General features: G+C 41.2%; 1 protein-coding gene across 2 annotated transcripts in view; it reads left to right on the top strand.

The window, feature by feature from the left end:
* The window catches only part of Spen (spen family transcriptional repressor), a 77647-nt gene that overhangs the window by 47990 nt on the left and 17082 nt on the right, over positions 1-12575 (top strand). For both annotated transcript variants that reach the window (XM_036179285.1, XM_036179284.1), the window contains exons 6-9: positions 1742-1893; positions 6867-6992; positions 7415-7528; positions 10853-10966. In XM_036179285.1, coding sequence (XP_036035178.1) covers positions 1742-1893; positions 6867-6992; positions 7415-7528; positions 10853-10966 — 506 coding nt within the window. The remainder of the gene's footprint in view (positions 1-1741; positions 1894-6866; positions 6993-7414; positions 7529-10852; positions 10967-12575) is intronic.

Here is a 12575-nt window from a genome sequence, read left to right as displayed (position 1 = left end):
GGAGAGTTTTAAGATGGTTATTATATAAGGCCCTTTCACCTTCTTATGTAGCACTTAGAGACAGTGGTAGTTATTCATTCTTTTTGAGACTGAATCTTACGTAAACCAGGCCAACCTTAAATCCAACATCTATTGTCTACACTTCCCAAATGCTGGAATTACAGCTGTGTGCCTTCATGCTCAGTTCATCTTTTATTTGTTAATAAAAAATTTACTTATTTATTTAAGGCAAAGTTTCATAGAGCTCGGGCTAGCCTTGAACTTGTTTATAGTTAAGGCCAGCCTTAGACTCCTGTTTCTCCTGCTGAGGTTTAGGAATGTGCTAGGATTGAACCCAGAGCTTTGTGTGTGCTGCACAGTGCTCTACTTCTGAGCTATATCCTTAGCCTGTCTACTTATGTTTTTGATGGCTTTGTTTTACATTTTTAAAAAGTAGAAAACATGTAGTGCTTGGGCTATAATTACCATCAAAACCTGAATGTCTGTATCTCAGTCAGAATTAATAAATGGCGCTTTAGCAAAGGGCTACGATTAAATTAGAAGTTAAGCCACGGCTTTTCATCATAAAAAAAAAAAATTGAAATCTTTTGGATGTCATTGGGGGACCACTTAACACCAGAAGTGAGAGCTCACGGATGTCACTGTGGTCACTTTCCACACTGTTATTCTTGTATTTAAAAGTCTTTCTAAAGTAATTATTTTAGTATTGTATTTGTATGGATGTTGTGCTTGCACATGTTTGTGCACTGTGTGTGTGCCTGGTATCCTTGGAAACTAGACAGTGTTAGGTCCCTTGGAACTGGATAGTTTGTGAGCTGCTATGGATGCTGGGAATTGAACCTGGGTCCTCTGCAAGAGTAGCCAGTGCTTAACTTCGGAGCCATCTCTCTATCCCCTAAAGTCTTGATTTAGACATTTGAATTACTCTTATTATAGTAATAATTACTATTAATGTAGTAAACATGAAATGTTGAATATCATTACAATCTTGAAAGTAAATGAAACAGTGTAGTGGGACTGTTTTCTGCTGAGTCATAGTTTTCTTTTAGATGGTGGAGTGTGTGTGTTTTGTTTGTTTGAGATCAGGTTGCCCACAGATGCCTGAGTTCCCTGTATGGCATAGGCTGTCCTTGAACTCTCAATTCTCCTGCATCTGCCTTCTAAGTGCTAGGACTACAGAGTTGTATCACCATGTCTAGCCAGATTATAGTCTCATACTCTCTGTTAAGACCAGAGGGTAAAAGGTGACCCCAGTCCATCCCTGGGACCCATGTAAAGGTGAATGGAGAGAACCCACTCACAGAATTGCCCCCTGACCTCCACATATGCCCACACTCATATTTCATGCACATACTACTATAATAATAAATGTCATGGTGGTATATACCTTTAATCTCAGCACTCAGTACAACTCACATATCTGTGAGTTGAAGGCCAGCTATGACTGCATGAAGAAAGCCTATCTCCAAAAAAATAAAAGAACAAACAAAAGGTGTTCTTGTTAAATCCTTGGAGAGGGATCTTCATTGTCTGAGACAGTGTCTGCTGTGTAGCTACGTTGGTCTTCAACTCAGTTCTGCCACCACTGTTTTCTGAGTGCTGAGGTTACAGGCCTGTCCACCAGGCCTGAGTTTGTTAAACTCAGACACAGTTTGTTAAACACAAATTTTCCCAAGTAAGTAAATTATATGTTAGAGAATGTATTAAAGCACCCTATTCTACTCTGCCCGTCCACTCACAGAAACAGAAAGTGAAAATGAATTTCGGCCCTTGGATGAAAGGATAGATGAATTCCATCCCAAAGCAACAAGAACTCTTTTTATTGGCAACCTTGAAAAAACGACCACTTACCATGACCTTCGAAACATCTTCCAGCGCTTTGGAGAAATCGTGGTATGTTGCTTTAGTGATAAAATGCTGTAATATTTGTAGAATGTCAGCACGGCATAGAATGGTTGTGGATATGTGATATTTAAGAACAAATGAAATAGTTCCTCTTTGCTCCATTCTTTTTTCATTTTTAAAGACTAGTGTCTCATATAGCCCAAGCTTACCTTGAAATGATATTCTTTCCTCGATCTCCTGAGTAATGGGAGTATAGGTGTGAACCACCATCCTCCCATAACATTTTTTTAAGAGTCTTGCTTAAAAAAAAAAAAGAAGAAGAAGAAGCTGGGCGGTGGTGGTGGTGCACGCCTGTAATCCCAGCACTCAAGAGGCAGAGGCCAGCCTGGTCTACAAAGCAAGTTCCAAGACAACCTCCAAAGCTACAGAGAAACCCAGTTTCGAAAAACCAAAAAAAAAAAAAAAGAAAAAAGAAAAAGAAAGTATGTATATGCATGGTTTTCCTGCATATATGTCTGTGTATCATGTGTGCCAGGTGCCTGTGGAGGTCATAAGATGACATTGGACTCCCTGGAGCTGGAGTTTCAAGTGATTGAGAGCTGCCATGTGCATACTAGAAACTGAACTCATGTTATCTACAAGAACAGTCAGTGTTCATAAATGAATGCCAAGCCATCTCTCCAGCCCCTCTTTAAAAATATTTGAGGTGATGTCTTACTATGTAATGAGGCAGGCAGATCTCTGAGTTTCAAGGTCAGCCTTGTCTACATAGTGAGTTCCTAGTTCAGCTGGGACTGCACAGTTTTTTGTTTGGTTTTTAATTACCATGCTTAATTGTGTATATGTCTGTGTGTGGATATGTGCACATTAGTATTGATGCCTACCGAGTACAGAGGTATCAAGATACCCTTGGAGTTGGAGTCACAGGAAGTTAGAGCCGCCAGAAGTGGATGCTCGGAACTGAACTCATGTAGGAGGAGCTCTTAACCATTGAGCTATCTTTGCAGCCAAAGACTCTTGTTTTAAAAAAAAAAAATACTTTTATAATTTCAAGTGGGTTTTAAAAATTGCTGTTATTTGTTTTGTGTCTTTTCTTATTCAAAGAAATGAGGCTGGAGAGATGAATCAGTGTCTCAGAGCACCGGCTCTCTTGCGGAAGACCCAGGTTCCATTTTTTGCATCTACCTGGTGGCTCACAACCACCTGTGACTATAGTTCCAGAGGACCCAGGGTCCTCATCTGGCCTCTGTAAGCACTGCACACACATGGTGCACAAACATACATACATACAAAGCATAAAATAAAAGTTAGTAAATTAGAGAGTGGGAGAGTGGTGGCATGTATCCCACTCTGCCATCAAATGTTGTATGTAGCCCAGGGTGACTTTGAACTTCTGATAGCTTCTGCCCTCCATAGTACTGAGAATTAATTCTTAGGCATTAAAGAACAAACCCAGGGCTTCATTCATGCTAGGCACATACTTTCTACCAACTGAACTGAACTGCTAAACTACCCCCACTTTTGTTGTTTGGTTTTTTTGGGTTTTTTTGTTGTTGTTGTTTTTGTTTTTGTTTTTGTTTTTTGAGACAAGGTCTCTTTATGTTTACCAGACTAGCCTTGAACTCATAGAGAACCTCCTGCCTCTCCTCTGGAGTTCTGTGATAAAGGTATGTGAAACCATGCCTGGCTTGTTTCTGTGTTATGTAAGACAGAATCTCATTATGTACCCCTGGCTGGCCCAGAACTAGCGGTGCAGACTAAGCTGACTTTAAATTCTTAAGCTCTCTCCTGCCTTTGTCTTGAGTGGTGGGAAGAAGTTGTACGTTTGGACTTTGAAGAGTGAAGAATATATGATAGTAACAGCTGTTCTCTGTGTGTGTTTGTTCCATTTATCTTGTCTCTGTGTGTGATCTGTATTTTTATCTTTATGTTCTATGTCTCTGTGTGTTGTCCTGTCTCTTGCTCATACTTTGTACTTGAAGAAAAAGACTTGTTTTTAAACGATATAATGTAGTACTTTCTTTTGAGACAGGGTCTCTGTGTGACAGGCTGGCCTTGGTTTTGGTTTTTTTCAAGATATGGTAGCTCTGGTAACTCTCTGTAGACCAGGCTGGCCTCTAACTCACAGAGATCCACCTGTTTCTGCCTCTTGAGTGCACCACCATGCCTGGCTCAGGTAGTGTATTAAGTGGTTTGGCTCTACTAAAGATTTTTGACAGTGCCAAAATGTAGACAGACTTTTTTGTTGGGACTGTCAGCTCCCCAATAGCGATATGGGGACTTCTTATTAATTATGAAAGCTCAGCTGATAGCTTAGGCTTGTTTCTAACTAGCTCTTATAACTTAAATCAACCCATTTCTATTTACTTTCTGCCTCATGGTTTTATTACCTCATCTCCATCGTGCCCATCCTGCTTGCTGTGTGGCTCCTGGCGTCTCCCTTTCTTCTCAGCTTCTTCTCTGCTCCGGAAATCCTGCCTAGCTATTGGCTGGTCAGCTTTAAACCAATCCAAGTGACAGATCTTCACAGTGTACAAAAAGATTATTTTATAACATTTCTCCTTTGTCTAAATACAAAGGAAAGGTATTAACTTTAACAAATGAAACTGTATACAATAAGAATAGTTATCAAGTAAGAATTAAATTTACAATGTCCAGTCCATTTGTATTTGGCAAATTTAGAGAAAATACTCCATTATTTATTCTACCTTGATGAGTCCAAAGCTCTGTACCTAATTTACCTTCTATCATAACTAAGGAAAACTGCAGTATAACTACCTAGTCTTCAACTCCATCAGAAACCCAAGAAGGATAAAACATTTCTTGAGTAAACAGGAAGTGCAGAGCAAGCAACTTCCAAAACTGTGAAATGTTAGAAACATCTGGCTGCTTGGACAGTCACCCCAAGGTTCCTGTACAACATTGGGGCATCCACCTTTCGCCTACAGGCCTAGAATAGCTGACAGATTTTTCTATAAAGCAGGAATTTAAAGGAATGTCCTACCTTATCTTGGCAAAGTTCAACAGTCACTTTCTTTTGTGTCCTATTGTCCAGTTTGGGCAGCATACTGTTAGCAGTTGAGGCAAGAGCAGTTTCTTGCCCAAATGATTAGAAAGAAAGCAAACTATATGGAGGTTCTTTGATGCCCATCATCCTTTTTTGAAGTAGATTGGTGCTGCCAGGAGCAGATGTGTCTCACTATCATGAAAAGCCTTATTTTAAATGCCATATTCTGTAGTTCTTTGTAGTGTTTGAAGACAACCTGTCTGTCTAAAATATATCTGTTTGACCTCAAAAATATACCTTACTTGACTATAAGTTTGACTGTTATAGATGACTATTAACCTATATTTCTTTATTACCCTAAATAGCTTTCAAGGACTAAAATTTTACATTATATTTTTAAATGAGCTACATAGGAATGATATCTTTTTTTTTTTTTTTTTAAGCTGAGGATCGAACCCAGGGCCTTGCACTTGCTAGGCAAGCACTCTACCACTGAGCTAAATCCTCAACCCAGGAATAAGAATAGAAACATATATACAGTATAACAAAATAACCTTAAATTTGTATCAATATACAAAAATTCATACCAATGTAAAATATTTGAGACTAATGGTTGTTCAAAAGTAGACTCAACAATCCACCCTTTTATCCCATCACTTCTACACTATATCCCCCTTTTCCCTTCAGAATGAGGTCCCTGAATCTAATCTCCTTTATCTTCCTCTGTGACCATGGCCAGTAACAATTTGTAACCAACCCTCCTATTGATGACAAACATCCATAACCCAACCAATGACCAAAATCCTTCTACCCCACCTCTTGGGAATGTGGGTATTGTGTTCTCTAGACTGCTTCCTGTTGTCTGGGGGTGCTGCCATCCTTAGGGGACCCTGGGAATATTGGAATAGTGTTCAAGTCTTGAGAGAGCTAGCTGTTGTTTAGTCTCGGTGTGTTGGGAAAATGTAGGGCTTAGCCATAGTCATGGCTGGAGTAGTCTATGAGGCTGGACCATCTCAGCCAGCAGCCTTGAAGCTATTCTGGATGCAGAACTCTGAGGAAACTGTAACAGAGGCACTCTGACAGGCTGGATCACATGGGCCACCCATTTTCACTGGTGTCTGGTCCCCTTGCTCTGAAAACACATGGACTTTCAAAAGTAACATACATGTCTGTATTAACACAGGTATGGACTGTGCACTGCATACAAGCCAGCCAAAGATGATTTTTTTCTTTTATGTTTGAGCAGGTAAAATATATGTCACCTGTTTTGTAGTTTTTCTAGGTTTATTTCTTTATGTCTGTAGCCAGGATTTTCAGTAGAACATTAGACATTTATTTCAGGGTCCTGGGTTTGTGCCCCATGTTGGGTGCCATTTGTAGTTTGACTTTTTTGTTGGTACCGTCAACTCCCCAATAATGACACAGACTTCTTATATATTATGAAAGCTTGGCTGGTAGTTCAGGCTTGTTCCTAACTAGCTCTTATGACTTAAAATAGCCCATTTCTATTAATTTTCTTTCTGTCTTGTGTCTTTATTACCTCATCTCTTTATTGCCCATCCTGCTTGCTCTGTCTTCTGGTGTCTCCCTTTCTTCTTCCCACCTTCCTCTCTGCTCTGAAAATCCTGCCTACTATTGGCTATTCAACTTTTTATTAAACCAATCCAAGTGACACATCTTCACAATGTAAAAAAGATTATTTCACAATACCAAAGGGAATTACTTCTTAGTATTGACTAAGCAGGCAATCTTTCCTTTGTTATGAATTTCTGTTTACCATGGATTTAAAATTTTAAGTTGCAGTACAGTTGCTCTTCTGCAGGGACCTCATATGGGATGGCTTTCATGGTATATGGTCTTTATACCATCAGTTTACAGTGTATTTGGACAGAGGATCCAACTAAAGTTACTGGGAACCTGACTTGTAGAAAGAAGCAATCTGTATGGACTTGGCTTCTTCTGATTTATTTTCTCATTGCCATATTGCCTAAGTGATATTGATTGGGTCTTTCAGGACATTGATATTAAGAAAGTGAATGGAGTTCCTCAGTATGCCTTCTTGCAGTACTGTGATATTGCCAGTGTGTGTAAGGCCATCAAGAAGATGGACGGAGAGTACCTTGGAAATAACCGCCTCAAGGTAAGTGAAGTGCATAAATCATTATGCTGTTACTATTTGATTTGCTTTAGGGTTTTTGGGACTTTACCTTATTATTTTAGGGCTCGCCCTCATTGTAGGCTGCCACTGAGGGCTAGGCAAGACTGTCCTGTTGTAAATTTCAATTTTTCTTCAATTACATACTAACCACTTGCATGTAATGTTGAGCAGTTGAGGGTATGGCTCAGTTGTAGATAACACACTTTTCCACATGTAAGCTCCTGGGATCAATGGCGTACACACGCGCGCGCGCGCGCGCGCGCACACACACACACACACACACACACACACACACACACACGCACGCGCGATTCAGCATTTCTATAGAAGACTAGTTAGTTTTCTGGGGACTTTGTTGAATAGTAATTGTGATCCATGGTGATAAAATTTTCTCCTAATTTCAGCTGGGTTTCGGAAAGAGCATGCCTACAAACTGTGTGTGGTTAGACGGGCTTTCTTCAAATGTGTCTGATCAGTATTTAACACGACATTTCTGCAGATATGGGCCTGTGGTAAAGGTAAGAGTTGCTCTTGACTTTGTTTCTTAAAGTATTCTTGGTGTTCTGTCCTTCAGTCTCACTTCCTACCGTTGTCATTTCCTTTAATGATTTACATCTTAAAACACTCTTGGCTGGCTCTGCAGAGAAGCACAGTGCTTACCTTGCCTAGAATTCCAGCTTCAGAAATCTAACACACTCTTCTGGGCTATGCAGGCACCTGTGCACATACACATAGATATACATGCATAAGTTATTTTAAAAATTAAATTTAGATTTATGGTCTGTTAGACCAGTGTCCATGTTCAGTCCCTAGCACTGCAGAATCACCAGCAACAAAGCTGTTTTCCAAATCAGACAAGATTCTGGCAAAATTTGGAACTTCTCTATATATACTTTAATAAAATAGGATTTAAAAAAATATTTTGTCTACTCATGACATAGACCTTTTGCACAGTCTCTGGTAGTTGTCACACAGTTTTAAAAAGTGAAAGTCCCACCGGGCGGTGGTGATGCACACCTTTAATCCCAGCACTCAGGAGGTAGAGGCAGGCGGATCTCTGTGAGTTCCAGGCCAGCCTGGCCTACAAAGCGAGTTCCAGGAAAGGCACAAAGCTACACAGAGAAACCCTGTCTCGAAAAACCAAAAAAAAAAAAAAAAAAGGAAAAGTGAAAGTCTCATAAAAAAAATAGTTATTTGTTTTTATACTAGTGAGCTTTCAAATTAAATACCTGTGGCTGGAGAGATGGCTCAGTAGTTAAGAGCACTGACTGCTCTCTCAGAGGGCCTGGGTTCAATTTCCAGCACTTACATGGCAGCTCACAGCTGTCTGTAACTCCAGTTCCAGGGATGCACACAAAACACCAATGCTCATAAATTAAAAAAAAAAAAAAAAAAGGCATCAATTAAATAACAGTATGCTCTGTTGACCAGTATATACTGCATAGAAATGGTCGCCTTAAATATCCTTATTTTTTTGGTTTTTCGAGACAGGGTTTCTCTGTAGCTTTGGAGGCTGTCCTGGACTAGCTCTGTAGACCAGGCTGGCCTCGAACTCACAGAGATCCACCTGCCTCTGCCTCTTGAGTGCTGGGATTACAGACGTGCGCCACCACCGCCTGGCTTTCGTTCATACTTTTAAACTGTACATTTTGTAGATATAAAAGTTTTTGTGGCTGGGCGGTGGTGGCACATGTCTTTAATCCCAGCACTCGGGGGGCAGAGCCAGGCAGATCTCTGTGAGTTCGAGGCCAACCTGGGCTACCAAGTGAATCCCAGGAGAGGCGCAAAAAGCTACACAGAGGAACCCTGTCTCGAAAAACCAAAAAAAAAAAAAAAAAAGTTTTTGTTTTATTTTTGGTTCTTCAAGACAGGGTCTCTCCATGTATCCCTGGCTGTCCTGGAATTAGCTCTGTAGACCAGGCTGGCCTCGAACCCAAGAAGATCTGCCTGCCTCTGCCTCCCGAGTACTGAGCTTAAAGGCATGCACCACCACTCTTGGCTGACATAAAAGCTTTTAAAAATATATTTCAGTTTATGCCAGGCTGTTGTGGCACATACTTTTAATCCCAGCACTAGGGAGGCAGAGACAGGCCAGCCTGGTATACACAGTGAGTTCCAGGACAGCCAAGGCTACACAGAGAAACCCTGTCTCTGCTGCTTCTGTCTTGAAAAAACAATATCCGTGCCGGGCGGTGGTGGCACACACCTGTAATCCCAGCACTCAGGAGGTAGAGGCAGGCGGATCTCTGTGAGTTCGAGGCCAGCTTGGGCTACAGAGCTAGTCCAGGACAGGCTTCAAAGCTACAGAGAAACCCTGTCTTGAAACACCCCCCCCCCCCCCCCCCCCAAAAAAAAATCCAGTTTAAATTTAAAACACCTCTTAAGCTTCCATTTTCAAATATTGCTGTGATGCCATGACAGCTGTCCCATAGGTGTACTTAGCCAAATTAAGTTAATTGAAAAATATTTGCAGTGTACTGGCAAGGTGAATTTTTTTAGAACCAGTAGAGTAGGTTGCCAGAGGTTTTTAAAAATTTTCTTTCATGAAAATTAGTTCTGAGTCAACAAGATGGCTCTGCAAGGTAAGTAAATTTGTTACACAATCTGGTAACCTGAGTTTGATTCCCAAAACCCACCAACTCTACATCGTTGCCCTCTGGTGTCTGCATGTGCTCTGTGTCATTCCTGCCCACACACATACAACATGTGTGCAGACACACACAATGATAGAAGGGGAAATCAGTCTAGAGCTGGAGAGTTGACCGAGAGTATCAATACCAAGTTCAAATCCCTAGAACTACATAAAAGCCGAAACTGCGTCATTGTCTGTAGTCCTAGCATTATACAGGGAACTGGGAGGTGCAGAGAGGAGAACCCAAGAAGTTTGTAGTACATGAGTCTGGAGTTTGTGGCAGAGCAATGACAGACTATAGTCCTAGCATTATACAGGGAACTGGGAGGTGCAGAGAGGAGAACCCAAGAAGTTTGTAGTACATGAGTCTGGAGTTTGTGGCAGAGCAATGACAGACTATCCCAAACAAGTTGGAAGGCAAGGACTAGCTGCTGAGTTTGTCTCTCTCTCTCTCTCTCTCTCTCTCTCACACACATACACACACACACACACACACACACACACACACACACACACACACACACCCACCCACCCAGTGTAGTAGTTGGATATGGTGGCTTGTGCTTGTAATCTCGGCTTAGGCAGGAGGTGCTACACTCTGAAATAGCAACGTGGAAAGGGAGAGAGGAATTTACATTCATGCCTAAATGTAATTAAGTTACTCATTGTTCTGTTGCTAGGGATTAAACATTGGGTTTCATGTACTAGGCAAATTTTCTATCACATAGTTGTGTCCCTAGATCTGATTTGTGTTTTAAGTAATTAGGAATTTAATGTGTTCATACAGCAAAATTTTCATCTGACCTAAATAGCACACTCACAAATGTAGGAAATGGATCTTAGGCCCAGTTCCAGCCTCTTATTATTTTGAGCCTCAGATAGAAGAATGTTCTCCTTATAGTAATGTCAATATGAAAAACAGTAAAATATAGAAAATCAAAGATGTAATATACTGGCCTCAGTACCACGATTTTATTGTCCTTACAACACGTGACATATGTTTACTAAGACAGTACCATGATTTCATGGTCTCTGCACGCTGAATTTAGTATGTTTACTAAGACAAGCCTCTTCTGGGAAAGCCAGAAAAACTTGCGGAGTAATCTAAGTACAGTACTTTTTCTTGGGAGCATCCTGTGACTTAGAATTTTGGGGACTGACACTCAGACCAATAGCTGAAGGTCTTAATTGGTTGTTTCCTTTTTTGCAGGTGGTGTTTGACCGCTTAAAAGGCATGGCTCTCGTTCTCTACAGTGAGATTGAATACGCACAAGCAGCTGTCAAGGAGACCAAGGGCAGGAAGATCGGCGGGAATAAAATTAAGGTGTGCACAGTGACTTTAACAAAAGCCAAAGGCTGCTTTTATCCCAGACAGGTCCCCATAGTATGATGTGCCTCACAAACAGACAAAACCAAAAAACAGAAGCCAAACAAAAGTCCATTCAGCACTATCCATAGTTGCATATGTAGGTTGCTAGCGCTGAGAGTGGCTTACCAACCATGATTGTATTTGTCCTCAGTTTTTAGGGGAAATAATAGGATTTTCATGCTTGCTATTTGTGAACACGGGTCTTTCATGCCCTTATGCTAACAGCCCTTTTCTTTTTTCTTTCTTTTTTTGAACTGAGGATCAAACCCAGGGCCTTGCGCTTGCTAGGCAAGCGCTCTACCACTGAGCTAAATCCCCAACCAATTTTTCTTTTTCTTTCTTTCTTTCTTTCTTTCTTTCTTTCTTTCTTTCTTTCTTTCTTTCTTTCTTTCTCTTTCTTTCTCTCTCTCTCTCTCTCCCCCTTCCTTCCTTCCTTCCTTCCTTGCTTGCTTCCTTCCTTGCTTCCTTCCTTCCTTCCTTCCTTCCTTCCTTCCTTCCTTTCTTCCTTTCTTTCTTTCTCTCTCTCTCTCTTTCTTTCTTTCAAACTGAGGATCAAACCCAGGGCTTTGCACTTGCTAGGCAAGCGCTCTACCACTGAGCTAAATCCCCAGCCCTAACAGCCCTTTTCAAAGCATTTCTTTCCCTGGATGCCTGATGTTCTTTCCTGGTTTTGGTCAGAGGCCTCCTTTCCCCATTACAGTGAGTGTCTGTGTGCCAGTGCCACATTTGGTCTGTCAGCTTCCAAAAATAAGCTGTGTGTGTGTGTGTGTGTGTGTGTGTGTGTGTGTGTGTGTGTGTGTGTGTGTCTTCCTGGTATTACTTGTTTAAAACTTGCTATTCGCCAGGCTGTGGTGGCACACGCCTTTAATCCCAGCACTCGGGAGGCAGAGGCAGAGGCAGGTGGATCTCTGTGAGTTCGAGGCCAGCCTGGGCTACAAAAGCGAGTTCCAGGAAAGGTGCAAAGCCACATGGAGAAACCCTATCTTGAAAAACCAAAACAAAACAAAAAACCAAACTTGCTATTCATGGTTGTTTGGCATAATTATGAATTTAAGAACTGATAGCTAGATTAAGATAAAGTAACAATATTTTGGCAGTAGGACATGAAGTAATTAGAGCTGTGTTGTCCTCTTGTTGTAATGGTTATTCTTTGTTTGTTTGTTTGTTTGTTTGTTTTTTGGTGTTTCAAGACAGGGTTCCTCTGTGTAGCTTTGCACCTTTCCTGGAACTTGCTTTGGAGACCAGGCTGGCCTCGAATTCAAGAAATCCGCCTGCCTCTTCCTCCTGAGTGCTGGGATTAAAGGCGTGCGCCACCACCGCCCGGCTGTAAAGGTTATTCTTACAAAGTTATGTGTGACATAGATTGCCCAACTATAGATTACCCATTTAATTGACCCAAGCCTTTGCCAACTCAGAATTCTGGTAGAAATTTGTTAGCATTTTATTTTTCTCCTCCTTTGTTGTTTGTTTGATTGGCACAGGGAGAAGTTGTGGGTGTGTGGGGATGACTGCGTAGCCCAGGCTGGCCTCAAGCCCGTGATTGTGACCATCCTGATTCAACCTC

Source organism: Onychomys torridus, chromosome 2 (genome assembly GCF_903995425.1).
Source record: "Onychomys torridus chromosome 2, mOncTor1.1, whole genome shotgun sequence".
Taxonomy (NCBI): Eukaryota; Metazoa; Chordata; class Mammalia; order Rodentia; family Cricetidae; genus Onychomys; species Onychomys torridus.
Note: the sequence above shows the minus strand (reverse complement) of the source record. Positions and strands in the feature narration are given on the sequence as shown.